Source organism: Danio rerio, chromosome 7 (genome assembly GCF_049306965.1).
Source record: "Danio rerio strain Tuebingen ecotype United States chromosome 7, GRCz12tu, whole genome shotgun sequence".
NCBI classification, from domain to species: domain Eukaryota; kingdom Metazoa; phylum Chordata; class Actinopteri; order Cypriniformes; family Danionidae; genus Danio; species Danio rerio.
In genome coordinates, this window is record NC_133182.1 from 80,050,001 (window position 1) to 80,065,000 (window position 15,000).

The following is a 15,000-nucleotide window of genomic DNA, read 5'->3' on the forward strand; positions in this document are numbered from 1 at the left end:
TGGACGCTTTCTGGTTTAAGTCCAGGAAAGATGTGATCATGAACTATCGCCACTGCGGGAGAAAAACAAGCCAACCTGCTGAAATCACTTTATCCGTTTGTCGGAAAGTCGTGTTCATCAAGTAAAGCCTACATTCACGATTACGTGTTGCTTTGAACTGAAAGTGTCACAAACCCTTGCATTTTTCATCTGCGCTCTTTCTTAAAAGCATAAAAGCTGAACATTAGGGCTGCCAAACACAATTAAGGCCTCTACACTGCACACAAAAGCTTCTCTTGCTTAGATTTTTCACCTGCTTCCAGTCCAAATATCTACAAATACCTAAAGCACCAAGCATTTTCTAGACAAGCACAAAATATTGTGTTGTTTTCAGAAATAATGAGTCAAAATGAAGAGAGTTTCCCCCTAAAACAAGCAGAATAATCCGACAATGGGGTAATGTTATGCCAAAAGAAAAAAGCAGGGTTATTTTACCACATTAGCATAATATTTTGCTGGTTTTAAAGAAAAACTCACGTAATTCTGGCATATTATTTCTTAAAATAAGACAATTTTCTCTGCTTGTCAAGAAAATGCTTCTCGATTTTAGATATTTGGACTACAAACAAGACTAAAACTCTTTTTGCAGTTAGTATGTGGATCTCATCACAATCACTAGCGATGTAGCTCATGCAAATGTAACCCCGCCGGTCCTACACCACCCAACCCGCTTCAAGCTGGTATTGAACCAGTGACCTTCCGCATGGGAGTCGGTTGCTCAACCAAGGAGGCTAAAGACCATGGCCTTCAGCGTCTGTCGCTAGAGCACCTTTAGAGGTCAGAGGAGTGAGCTTTACCTGCACAGCACTTACCAGCTGATCACACACAGATCACTGGAGAACTACAAATCTGCCACCAAATGAACTACAAATCCCAGCATACATGTGCTCTCACACCTGTTCCAGCTCACTTTTGATTGCAAAAACACACAGCTGAAGCTGTTTATGCAAGTCTTGTTTTACTGTATTGTAGAGGTCTGCATTCATGACCAGATTTCAGTGGCGCATAAAAAAAAAAATTGGAATAAAGCACGGGAGCGGTCGGTAACTGATTCAATTTTAAATGGGGTTGGGCGGTCTTACACGATCACTCCCGAGCGAGCGAGCATGCGTATGTATGTGTGTGAATGAGTTAGCACGATGCTGCGTTTAGCTTGTTTGTTGCTGTGTGTGTGTGATTGGTACACTAATAGATCACCAACCACCCCTCCAGCCCCCCCTCCCCCCACTGACCCCCACCGACCCCCAGCGCTCGTTAAGGGAAACGGGTTAGAAAATGGGGCGGGTCAGGCAGCGGGACAACAAATGCTCAATATAAGTGGGATTGGTTGGGTTCGGGCTAAGACCAGTCGGGAGTCCCGCGCAGATCTCTACAGTATTGTTACATTACGACGTGTTTTTACTCTTGCCTTGTCAAGCCGTGTTTTGAACCTGGCTTTGTTTGTTTGTTGCTTTTTTTGGTTCATTTAGTTTGCTTGCCTGTGTATTAACCTCGACCTGGATTATCTGTATGTACCTGTTTGCACCTGTTTTGACCGTTGCCTGCCTGATCAATCTGTCTTATAAACTGCATGTGGATCCTCAACTCCATAGTCCAACATCCTCACATTACAGATCTCAGGTGGGATAGTGAGCATGGACACTCTGAAGGGTAATAGTTCTCAGTCACTCAGTTACCCTTAAATTCATTCATTCATTTTCTTGTCGGCTTAGTCTCTTTATTAATCCGGCGTCGCCACAGTGGAATGAACCGCCAACTTATCCAGCAAGTTTTTACGCAGCGGATGCCCTTCCAGCCGCAACCCATCTCTGGGAAAACCCTTACAGAACTGCACATAAAACTTTAGAAAATCCTGGAGTATTAGAATTCCTCAATTCTACTGTCAAAGGCTGAAATGTAGTCTAGTGCAGGTATGCAGGAAGGTGGGACCAGATGCATCATCATGTTCTGGACCATCAGTAGAGGCTAAATCACGCCAACATGCCACCGCAGTAGCCTAGCATTGGCTCTTAAGTTAAAGTGCATGACAAGACCTTTATTGAGAATTGGGAAGTTTGTTTGTTGAGTCCAGCTGTACGGTGACACTAGGGTAACTGACAGACAAGCTGAGAAAACAAGGAGTTCTGTCTTCACCAGACTGAGCAGAAACATGTGATCCTTCATCCAGATCGAAATGTATGATGTCACATTTATAAGTCGGAACTGTGGAGTAGACAGGCTACAATGACATGTGTAGGTGTAGGACAGGTGATGATTAGGTCCAGTGAGATTGAGCAAGTGGGGAACAGAAGAGGGTCAAGATCCAAACCCTGATGTACCCCGATGGTTATTCATTGCAATTCCCTAACAAAAGGCAGTGTGTTCCTAAGATAAGCTGGAATATTCTGTAAGGGTTGAGTGACTGAATACTCTTGCTTTTCAGAATCTTCAGAATAAGATGGAATTGTAGAGTCGTGAGGCTAGAGCGACAGGTGTAGGTGTACTCATGTAGCAGGAGTAGGACAAGTAATGATTCGGCCCAATGGAATTCTGTTAATGGAGAACAGAAGGGGGCCAAGAACCAAACCCTGATGTACCCCCCATGGTTTTTCAATGCAACTCATTAACAAAAGGCAGTGTTCTACTATGATAAGTCTGAATATCCTTTTAGGTTAATTGAGTGACTGAAAACTATTAAATTTCAGAATCTTCATGATATATAAGCTGGAATTGTGGAGTCGTAAGGCTACAACGACAGGTGCAGATGCAGTTATGTAGCAGGAGTAGGACAAGTAGTGCACGGTTATGTTTGAGCCCAGTGAGTTGCGTAAATAGAGAACAGAAGAGGGCCAAGTACCGAACCCTGATGTACCACCATGCTAATTCAATGCAACTAGCTGACAAAAGGCAGTGTCCTACTAAGAAAGTGAATTGGTTGTTGAATAAAAAAGCACACTCTAAAACAACAGCAATGAACTCCTTTTGCATGGACCAGAAAATGTGCCTTGGTCAGGATGCAGATAGCTCTGAATAGATGCTTTAGAAATAGACATAATTAATTATTGATTTATCTTTTCTCCTTTCTATTCATCCCTGCTCTCGGAGAGAGAGAGAAACGCTGATGATTTCACTGGTCTTTTGTTGCAGAGTCTTTATTGGAACTGACCATATGACCTGCTAAAGGATGCTGGGATAGTCTGATGATAAGAGCGGCATCGTGAAATGCACTTCTCATCATTAATACTCTAAATAACTATAAATCACATAAACAAATGTGCTATGCTGAAGGAAGTGGCAAACAGTGAGGTACAGTACTTCAGGAAACATCCAAGCCTAATGGAAGTCCTCAAGAAGAACTACATCAAAGATCCCTCAGAAATGAGCATTTTCGTAGGGTTCAGCTGATGGGCACTTACTCCCAATATCCTTCACACTGCTTCAGAAGGTCTGCGCCTGCATACGGTTTGCCAAGTGTAACACAAATGAAAGCAGATGTGCCTGCCCTTTTATTGATATAGTAACTGCTTGCATTAGAAGACGTTAGTTCTTTTAATCCGCAGTCTAAATAAAAGAAAGAGCAGAGTTTTAAACCGGTGTACAATTTGACAGCAAACTTTGATTTGGTTTTAGTACTCTGAGACATTTTAGCTTCAGTCGACTAAATGTACTCTAGATTTAGTCGTCTAATATGTATTTGGTTTAATTTAATAATCTTTAAACAAGCTTAAAAGTGTTGCGCATCACACACAGAACGACTAGTTCTGATTCACATTTTCTTCTCGTGTTCAGTAGTCAACAGAAATGTCAGTATATTCACACTATGGTTGTCGTCATCATCATACCTTTTTCATTTAGTTTTCATCTTGTTTTCGTCAGTATAAACTTGAAACCGATACCGAAAATGAACACTGTTTTAAACTAGGATGCACACCAGTACCATTAGCAATGCATAGAAGCCTTTTAGAGATTCCAGCAGACTGAATAGTTTTATTTGTATATGTGCAACATTTAGAGTTATGCATTTGGCAGACGCTGCTATCCACAGAGACTTACACTGCATTCAAGAAACACATTTCCCCAGTCATTCCTTATGGGAACTGATCCCACAAGCTTCTCATTACTAGCACCATGCTCCAGTCAACTACTTACGTTAAAGAAGGGCTTGATGTGAACGTTTGGTCAACAGACTATCGGACCAGGCATCGTTTTGGCACTGGTACCATTTTAAAAGTATTAATTTAGCACCGTTATCGAAATAGCCCCAAACGATACCCGACCCTATGGAGGAAATGTTTAACAATTGACTGTATTTTAAATGATGACAATACTAATCATGCTAAATTATGTCATGTGTTATACTGAAAATGCAACGTCATGCCAACAATCCATATACGGCCAAACAGGTTAAACAAACGCTAAACAGGTAAATGAGCACTTTAGCGCATGATATTCAGCCCGACTAAAGGAAACCCTAGCTGTTTCCCCTGAACAGTCCCCAAAGGGGCTCTAGAAGTGAGCGTGTAAATGCGACAGGCCCTGGCAGGCTCTCTTCAGGGGGAAACGCAGCTAATGCTTCTTTTGGCTTGAGATCTGACTCGCCACTTTCTCACTGCGCAGGGAACAGGGCACAGGGATGATCACCCCCAAATGGAACACATCCAACATCATACGTCCTCATAGCGCACAGGCGTTCCCTTCAGATCGAGCGCCGTTTGTCTCCCTGCTGTTCAGAACAACTGAGGAAAACAAAAGACAAAAGCGTCCGGACACAAAGAGCGCAGATGAAGAATTGGCCTCCATTTCATTCTCAGCCTCATTTTCTCTTCCTCTGTGTTTTTTTCTCTTCGCCTACAGTCTTCACAGTTAGATTTATGCCATTTATCATGCTGACCCTCTTTCTCTCTCGCTCGCTCTGTAACGGATGAGTCCCATCCTGTCTGTTTAGACACACAAACCTCTACTCGCGTGTAACGCAAAGGCGAAGGAAAACACTGACGCACACACACATTGAAGAATGGCGTTGGTTTCGCTCAGAGGAGTTTCACAGATGGCGAGGGGAAGTGACTGTGTGAGGTGGCACAGTGGGACACACACACACACACACATGGTCCGTGCTGCCAGAAGGGAGTGTATGTGTGTGTGTGTGTGCGTGGTTGGAATGACTGTAGATATGTGGACATTACTCTGAAGAATGAAGTGTACTGCGATCACAGTGTCGTGGCCTTTGCTGATGAATGTCGGTAACCGTAGGGAGTCCCGATCCGCATTTCATCATTCTGAAGGACGCTCGCTAGTGCCCCCTATTGAGTGTTCCCAAATGCACTAGTGTCTTAAAAAAAGACAACCAAAATCCAGCTTTACTTGAAGAGGTGTTCATAAGACTGTCATCAGTAAACCTTCATAATCAAGACATGACACGAGATGCTTGCTCATGACAACACTTATGTAGAGTCGCTCGCTCAGTTATGACATTACAAATGCAAAGATGACATTGGCCACGTTTACATGGACATCAGTAATCTGAATTGCCTTAATCTGAATAAGACAATGGTGGTGCAGTGGTCAGCACAGTCACCTCAAAGCAAAAAGGTCGCTGGTTCGAGTCCCGCCTGGGTCAGTTGGCATGTGTGGAGTTGTTGGTGTGGGTTTCCTCCGGGTGCTCCGGTTTCCCCCACAGTCCAAACACATGCGCTATAGGGGAACTGATCAACTACACTGGCCGTAGTGTATGAGTGTGTGTGAATGAGTGTGTATTGGTGTTTCCCAGCACTGGGTTGCAGCTGGAAGGGCATCCGCTGTATAAAACATATGCTTGTGGTTCATTCTAATAAGGCGAGATCTCTAAAATAGAGACTAATCCAAAGAAAAATGTATGAATGAATGTGATTAAGCAGTAATGATGCTCTAAAATATAAAGATGCCAGTTTTAATGAGACACTTTAATGGTAAATGGGTCAGTGACAAATACGGTGTGGCAAGATGAGAAATTAAAAAAAAAAATCTTTAATAAAGTTAATTGAAAAGCATGCATCAGGTATTTTATAATGCACAGATAGTATTCATGTTGATTTAATGTAATTAAAAATAACATTTGCACATTTATTTTTACAAACATTAAGACTGAATGTACCTGAAAAGGTCAAATGGTGTAACTGCCAAAAATGGTGAAATATTAAATAATTTACTCCTAAGTTTTATGCAAGTGTACAAACAGAAAGTTATACTTCATTTTAAAAGACCACAATAACATTTATTTTGTTCGGGTTATCTCTAAATGTACATTTTAATGAGTAATATTTGGCCGGACACATGCTAAAAACACATCTGATTTTTAAATAATCTTTGACAAATTATGTCAAAATTGTTAAAGACTATTTTATTACACTAAACTGGGTGTTTTAATTTTTAATTCACATTATTTCCATGTATATAATTATATTTTTATTTAAAATACTGGTTACACCAATTGACACAAACCAGTTACACCACCTGACAGTGTTTCTTCAACAGCCAAAGATGACTGTTTGTTGAAGAAATTGACAATTGAAATCAATTAATCAGCATCATGAACTAATGATATTTGACTAAGTTGGGCCTCAACAGAAACACTCCTGCATTAGGAGTCAAATGGTGCACACCGCTTGACATTTCAACTTAAAATCAAATTTGAGAGGCATTGTCATCAACATCTGTGTAAGCACATGGTCTAGCTGGGAATATTTCAAATGTAACTTTTAGATATAATAGTTATTTTTATAATAATTATCAATTATCAGTGCATTTCTGGGGTCTTACCATTTGACATGCATATCTCAGAATAGCTGAGCATACCTTAAAAAGGTCAAAGTATCTCACATCTTAAAAAGAGTTACTAACCTTTGCATGCAGCAATTAGTCTCATCAAGAGTTCTTCTCTGTGATCCAATTCCTGTCTAACAGTCTTGTGCACAATATTAACAAAACGGCTCAATAAATGGTGGTTACACCATCTTAACATTTCAGAAATTTGAGGTGAAATACATAATTCCCCAAATGAATTATAATTTTTAGAACAATTGTGCTATATTTACCTTTATTTGCTATTAAATATGTCTAATGTAAAATTATGCCTGATGCAATTGGGGCTTTCACATTTTTTAAACAAGATAAACTACTTGGAACAATTTTTTTGGTTGCACCACACTGACATTCTTGCAATAATCCCCTAAAAAATGATCTTAAAATGGATTAGAACAAAAAAAATAGACTTGGTCCTTAAAATAGAGAATGTATGCAAGTAATTTGCTTATTTGTTTTGAATATGTAACCTTCTTGAATTGCTTTAAACTACATGGAGACAAAGAAATGAGCATTGTCATGATTATAGAGGTATAATGCGAGTGTCATGAAAAGTAAAAATGCTGTCAGATGTTCAGTATAAACGGAGACAGCAGCTGCCACATGCTTTCAGGAGAGTGCAATATCACGTCAGCAGACGTGTTTCCCGCTGCCACAGATGATGTTTAGTGGCAGAACTAATCCACTAGTCAGTCTACAGCCCGGAGTCCAGCAGCTGAGGGAGATATTTGAGACGCAGCCCGAAGATCCAGACTACAGGAGTGGCACTATTTGGGTTGTCAGGGTTTGGCTCTCTGCTCGTCTTGCTTTACTTTCTAGCCCAGATATCTAAAACCTCTTAGATCAAGAGGCATTTTCAAGAACACTACATACATATTGATTAGTTTTTCATAAATATTGAGTCAAAATTACGTGAGTTTTTCATTAAAGCAAGATACATTTCTGCCAGTGGGATGTGTAAAACAATCATATTTCAAACTGTAAACAAGATTATACATTATTTACATTATTTAGTTTCATTTTTAAAGGAACAGTTCACGAAAAACACATTATATTTACTCACTATTAGTGATTGCAAACATTTGTGTTTCTCACTTTTGCTTACTTTACACTTTCTCACACTGCAGTAGATGCTTTTCTTACTCTTTAATTTCTGTCTTGTTTCTAGTCCAAATATCTAAAAGCTTTTAATCAAGGAGCATTTTCCAGACCAGCACAAAATATAGTCTTGTTTTCAGAAATAATGAGTCAAAATTAAGTGAGATTCTCCTTAAAACATATGGTGGAAGTGAAATAATCTAGTTTTTGCTTTGAAATAAGATTACTTTATTACGGCCACTTTATTAGGTACACCTTACTAGTACCGGGTCGGACCTCCTTTTGTTTTCAGAACTGCCTTAATCCTTCTGGCGTAGATTCAACAAGCTGGAAATATTCCTCAGAGATTTTGCTCCATATTGTCATGATAGCATCACACAGTCACTGCAGATTTGTCGGCTGCACATCCATGATGCCAATCTCCCGTTCCACCACATCCCAAAGCTGCTCTATTGGATTGAGCTCTGGTGACTGTGGAGGCCATTTGAGTACAGTGAACTCATCGTCATGTTCAAGAAACCAGTCTGAGATGATTGAGCTTTATGACATGCTGCGTTATCCTGCTGGAAGTAGCCATCAGAAGATGGAGACACTGTGCTCATAAAGGGATGGACATGGTCAGCAGCAATACTCAGGTAGGCTGTCTATCAGCTGGAACCAGTCTGGCCATTCTCCTCTGGCCTCATCAACAAGGCATTTGCGCCCACAGAACTGCCGCTCACTGGATATTTCCTCTTTGTCGGAGCATTCTCTGTAAACCCTAGAGATGGTTGTGCGTGAAAATCCCAGTAGATCAGCAGTTTCTGAAATACTCAGAGCAGCCCGTCTGGCAGCAACAACCATGCCACGTTCAAAGTCTCTTAAATCCCCTTTCTTCCCCATTCTGATGCTCACTTTGACCTGCAGCAGATCCTCTTGACCATGTCTACATGCCGAAATGCATTGAGGGATTGGCTGATTAGAAATTTGAGTTAACGAACTGCTGGACAGGTGTACCTAATAAAGTGGCCGGTGAGTGTATGTGTTATTGTGAGCCCACAGAACGTTGAGCGCTGATTATCATGTTGGGTGAGCAGTATTGAGTCCACCATGCTGCAGTGTCGTGAGAGTATTTACAGTCAGATTATAAATCTATATCTAACAGGGAGAGGGCGATTTAATTACTGTTCGATCGATGCATCTTGGATCTGGTACAAATGGAGTATGAGCGGGGGAAAGAGCGTGCTTTGCCTGCGATCGTCATGACGACCCCCTGATGGGACGTAATAGTGAAAGTGCCTCCTGCTCCGCCCTGATGGTCACGCTTGATTGGACGAAATACTTCAGCCAATTAAATCCCGTAATGAGCGGCAGCAGTTCAGGAAGTGTGAAATTGCCGTTTGCTCTCGTTCTGTGAAGAAGAAAGAGCCGCAGTCGCTGGCTTATTGATCTGCTGTTTTTCTTCTATTATGTTATTTGTTTATTTATGTCTGTGAGAGCTTTTGACTGTATGAGTTCCTGAGAAAAACACAGGCACTGCTGACAGTACTGGTTCTGTATTCCCAAATGGAAGTCATATAGATTTAAATATATTTGCATGCATTTAAACACAGTTGAAGTCACAATTATTTTCTTATGTTTGTTCTTCTGGAGAAAGTCTGATGTGTTTTATTTGGGCTAGAATAAAGCAGTTTTTAATAGTGTTAAAGTCATGTTAAGCTCAATATTATTCACCCCTTCAGCAATATTAGTGTTGGATTGTCTCCAGAACAAACCACTGTTATACAACAATAACTGATTTATTTCCTCTTTGCCATGATGACAGTAAATAATATTAGACTAGATATTCTTCAAGACACTAGTGTTCAGCTTAAAGTGACATGTAAAGGCTTCACTAGGGTAATTAGGGTAAAGTTAGGGTAATTAGGCAAGTCATTGTATAACAGTGGTTTGTTCTGGAGACAATCGAGAAAATATAGCTTATAATAATAATATTGACCTTAAAATGGTGCTTAAAAAATTAAAAACTGCTTTTATTCTGGCTGAAATAAAACAAATAAGACTTTCTCCAGAAGAACAAATATTATCAGACACACTGTGAACATTTCCTGAATCTGTTCAACATCATTTGGGAAATATTTAAAAAAGAAAAAAAGAGATTTAAAGGGGGCGAATAATTCTGACCTCAACTGTATCTGCACAGATGCACCACGGCTTTAAGATGACCAGTGATGTTCCTTACCGTCTACAGCTCCAGTGTATTTACATGCAAAACTCCTCCCTAATTTCATGCAAATATTTAAAATATGGTAATACAGCGATCTGAAACGAGAGCGATGTTTGTGTGTGTGTGTTCTTACAAGTGCTGTTGATTTGCTCTCTGTTGACTAAATCTGTTGTACACTAATTAGCTGCACTCATATGCGTAATGAATATTCATGAGCTCGCATGCGGAGTGGACAATTAATTTGCATGCAGGTGATAATTAGTGGATTCGGGTGACGTCCCCCTGGAGAGTTGTCCGATGTGGTCTTATTTCACATCTGACTGTGACGACGTGTGTGTGTGTGTGTGTGTGTGTGTGTGTGTGTGTGTGTGTGTGTGTGTGTGTGTGTGTGTGTGTGTCTGAAACAGCTGCCGTTGTGCTAAGCTCTGGGCATGACAAACACGAGCGCATGTGTGAGCGCTGAACTCTGACTTTCTCTCTGTTTCCAGTCTTTGTCATGATGACGGTATATAATAATCTACTAGATACTTTACAAGATACTGGAAGTACAATTTAAAGGCTTAATTAAGATAACTGGGTTAATTAGGCGAGTCACTGGACAGTGGGTTGGGGGCTAATAATTTTGACCACAGCAGTTTTTAAATCATTTTCGGACAAACTAAAAGAGATCAGACGTTCTCCAAATAATAAATATTGCAGCTGGAAGGGCATCCGCTGGATAAAACATATGCTGGAATAGTTGGTGGTTCATTCCACTGTGGTGACCCCTGATGAGTAAAGAGTCGTGCAAGTGCGTCTAAAATGTATGTCAAAAGTGGGCATTTTCCTGAGCCTGCTGTACTGTGTTGAGTTATTTCAACTTAAAGTGCATGAAAAGAACTTATTCTTCGCCATAAAAGTGAAATTACTAGACCTACACACAGTGTTTTTTCAGACGGCATTTAGAGGTTTTACATGTACACTTACTGGTCAAACGTTTGTGTTTTTTAAGAAAATTATTCTGTTCATCAAGGTGGCATTTATTAAATGTAAAAAACAAAAATTGTTATATTGTTAAATATTTATTACAATTTTAAATAATAGCTCTATTACTGTATGTAGTTTCAAATTAAATCAATACTCAACTCCAGTCATTATTGATTTTATTACTATTACCATTAATAATAATAATAATAATAATAATTATAATAATAATAATAATAATAATAATAGTAATAATAATAATAATATCAATAATGACAATAATAGTAATAATAATAATAATAATAATAACAACAACAACAACAACAACAACAACAACAACAACAACAACAACAACAACAATAATAATAATAATAATAATATCAATAATGACAATAATAGTAATAATAACAACAACAATAACTACAACAACAACAATAATAATAATGCTAATAATAATAATTAAAAGTAATAATAATAATAATAATAATAATAATAATGATAACAATGATAATAATAATAGCAATAATAAAATATTAATAATAATTACAACAACAACAATAATAATGTTATTAATAACAATTAAAAATAATAATAACAACAATAATAAAAATACAAATTCTACTATCACTACTACTACTACTACTAATACTACTACTACTACTACTACTACTACTAATACTACTACTACTACTACTACTACTACTAATACTACTACTAATAATAATAATAATAATAATAATAATAATAATAATAATAATAATAGTAATAATAACAATAATAATTAATATTAGAGTGATGTCTGAAGGATCGTGTGACTGGATTAATTAGACTGGAATAATTAAGCTGAAAATTCATCATTAAAATCAATGGAATAAATTATTGAATTATATTATAAACTACCGTTCAACAGTTCTTTTATAGTCCAATAACATTCCAAAATTTCACAATGTGTCCTGTGTTTTTGATTAAATAAACACAGCATTGGTGACCAGGAGAAACTTACCCTAAAACATTTTAAAATCGAACCAGTAGTGTGTATAGTTTATATATAAACTATATTTATTCAAACTATAATTATTCTAGTTGTAATATTGTTGAAAAACTTTTCTTTTTAGATTTATTTCAAATGTATATCCATATATCCTAAATATAATAAAGGCTATTTAAATCTAATAGATCTACTTTTTCAGTGAACTAAATGGAGGAAGTGAGTGTTCATCAGTGTGTGTGTGTGTGTGTGTGTGTGTGTGTGTGTGTGTGTGTGTGTGTGTGTGTGCGTTGATGATGTTTCTTTCAGTTCTTCATCTCTGACACACACTGCGGACACCACTGAGCGATGTCTCCAAACGATGGCGTTGTAGTTTTCCACATGGAACACCAGTGACAGACTCGCAGGCTGTAATCTGAAGACTGAACTCCAGCTTTATCCTCCTCCTCATCTGCTTTGTTCAGAGTATTATGGGCTGGTTTTCTCATGCGGTGCTGCTTTAATATAATGTGAAGTCTGTCTGGAAGTTTGTGTGTCGAGCTGGTCTTCAGAGGTCAATCACTGTGTTGGAGAAGCGTTTCTTCTCTCTCTCTGTGATGCTCCTGATTATTCCTGTCATTTTCTCATCCGCTCCGGAACAGCGCGACACTAATTAAAGCCTGAAGCTGCAAACGAGCTGACAAGATTCTACTACCGCAGCAAAACTTACAGACGCGCTAAAATTAAACCCCATCATCATCTCACACACACACACACACACTGAACACACATGACACGCTGACGGACGCTCCTCGTTTCAATCACATCTGCATACATGCAAATCCGACACAAACATGACGAGAGGATAGGGCCTGAGCAATATGCAAATTCCAGCCTGCCTGACAGCCATATGCAAATCCTGATCTCCATAACACAGATTAAACATCCAAATCACAACAATCCACGGCGAGCAGATCAAACGCAGAGAACAGGCGTGCAGCATCCTCCATGTCCACCGCAGAAACAAGTGCACTTAGTAGTACTGAACTAACCTGAACAACTCCACATTCTCAACAACTCTACCTGCAGATATCATGACCATACTGAAATGAAAGGCCTGTTTAAGGGGTAGTTCACACACATATGAAAATGCCCTTTGAGTTGTCAGAGAACCGTGCTCTTTAATATATCTTGTTCCTCTACAGTCGTGTGTCCTGCAGGTCTCAGTGCAGAAATGAGCATCAGAATGAACACACAGGTAGACTTACACTCGGCGCAGGTGAGCAGGACGCAGGCGGTGAGCAGCAGGACAGTGTGTCGGACGGAGGGTAACGCTACACAAACTCTTGGCACAGGCATGATGTTACGACCCGCTGAGTGTGCCTCTCACAACGCTCCTGCAACGCTCTCACAACCTGCAGAAACACACAGGAGAGAAATCAATCAATCACTCAGTAAATCAATCCATCCATCAATCATCCATTCAATCAGTCATTCACCCATCCAACCAACCAACCAACCAACCATCCATCAATCACTCAGCAAATCAATCAATCAGTAAATCCTTAAATCAATCCATCAACCAACCAACCATCCATCAATCAATCACTCAGTAAATCAGTAAATCAATCAATCAGTAAATCCTTAAATCAATCCATCAATCAACCGTTCATTTGATCAATCAATCGACAAATCAATCAATCAGTAAATCAATCATCCATTCAATCATTCATTCACCCATCCAACCAACCAACCAACCAACCAACCAACCAACCAACCAACCAACCAACCAACCAACCATCGATCGATCGAGAGAGAAATCAATCAATCAGTTAATCAATGCATCCATCAATCATCCATTTGATTATTCATTCATCCATCCATCCAACCAACGGACCAACCAACCATCCATCCATCCATCAATCCATCCATCAATCACTCAGTAAATCAATCAATCAGCAAATCATTAAATCCATCAATCTACCGTTCATTTGATCAATCAATTGACAAATCAATCAATCAGTAAATCAATCCATTACTCAATCATCCATTGCATCATTCATTCACCTATCCAACCAACCAATCAACCATCAATCACTCAGTAAATCAATCAATCACTTAGTAAATCAGTAAATCAATCAATCAATCACTCATCTGACCTTTTATCCATCCATCCATCAATCAATTAATCACTCAGTAAATCAACCAATCAATCAGTAAATCAAGTCATCAATCAATTGTCTATTCAATCATTCATCCAACCACCCACCCAACCAACCAACCAACCAACAAACCATGCATCCATCAATCAATCAATCAATCAATCAATCAATCAATCAATCAATCAATCAATCAATTAATCAATCAATCAAGCAAGCAAGCAATCAAGCAAGCAAGCAATTGTTCGTTCAACAAGTAAATCAATCAACAAGTAAATCAATCAATCAATCATCCAATGGTCATTTGTTCATTTGATTGATCATTTGTTCGTCCAGCAATCCATCATCCACCCACCCACACATGCTTTCTTTCATTCATTCATCCATCCATCCATTCCTTTAATCAATCAGCTAACTCAGTCAGCAAGTGCGTAAAACAATCAATTCCTAAATAAATCCATCAATCAATCATTCATTTGATTATTCATCAGTTCATCCAACAAACCAACCATTTATCCATCAATCAGTCAATCATCCTAACAGGTAAATCACTTGATTGATCATTTGTTCATCCAGCAATCCATCATCCATTCATCCACACATGCTTTCTTCCTTGCTTCCATTCATTCATTCATCCATCCATTCCTTTAATCAATCAGCTAACTAATTAATCAATCAATTAATGAATCTATCAATCAATCAATCTATCAATCAATGTGTTCATTTCATCTCACAGGAGCCTGAAGCCCATC

General features: G+C 38.9%; 1 protein-coding gene across 50 annotated transcripts in view; it reads right to left on the minus strand.

The window, feature by feature from the left end:
- The window catches only part of LOC100330629 (receptor-type tyrosine-protein phosphatase delta), a 334,931-nt gene that overhangs the window by 122,735 nt on the left and 197,196 nt on the right, over nt 1-15,000 (minus strand). For all 50 annotated transcript variants that reach the window (XM_073907748.1, XM_073907745.1, XM_073907744.1 and 47 more), the window contains one exon: nt 13,358-13,504. In XM_073907748.1, coding sequence (XP_073763849.1) covers nt 13,358-13,448 — 91 coding nt within the window. In that variant the 5' untranslated portion in view covers nt 13,449-13,504. The remainder of the gene's footprint in view (nt 1-13,357; nt 13,505-15,000) is intronic.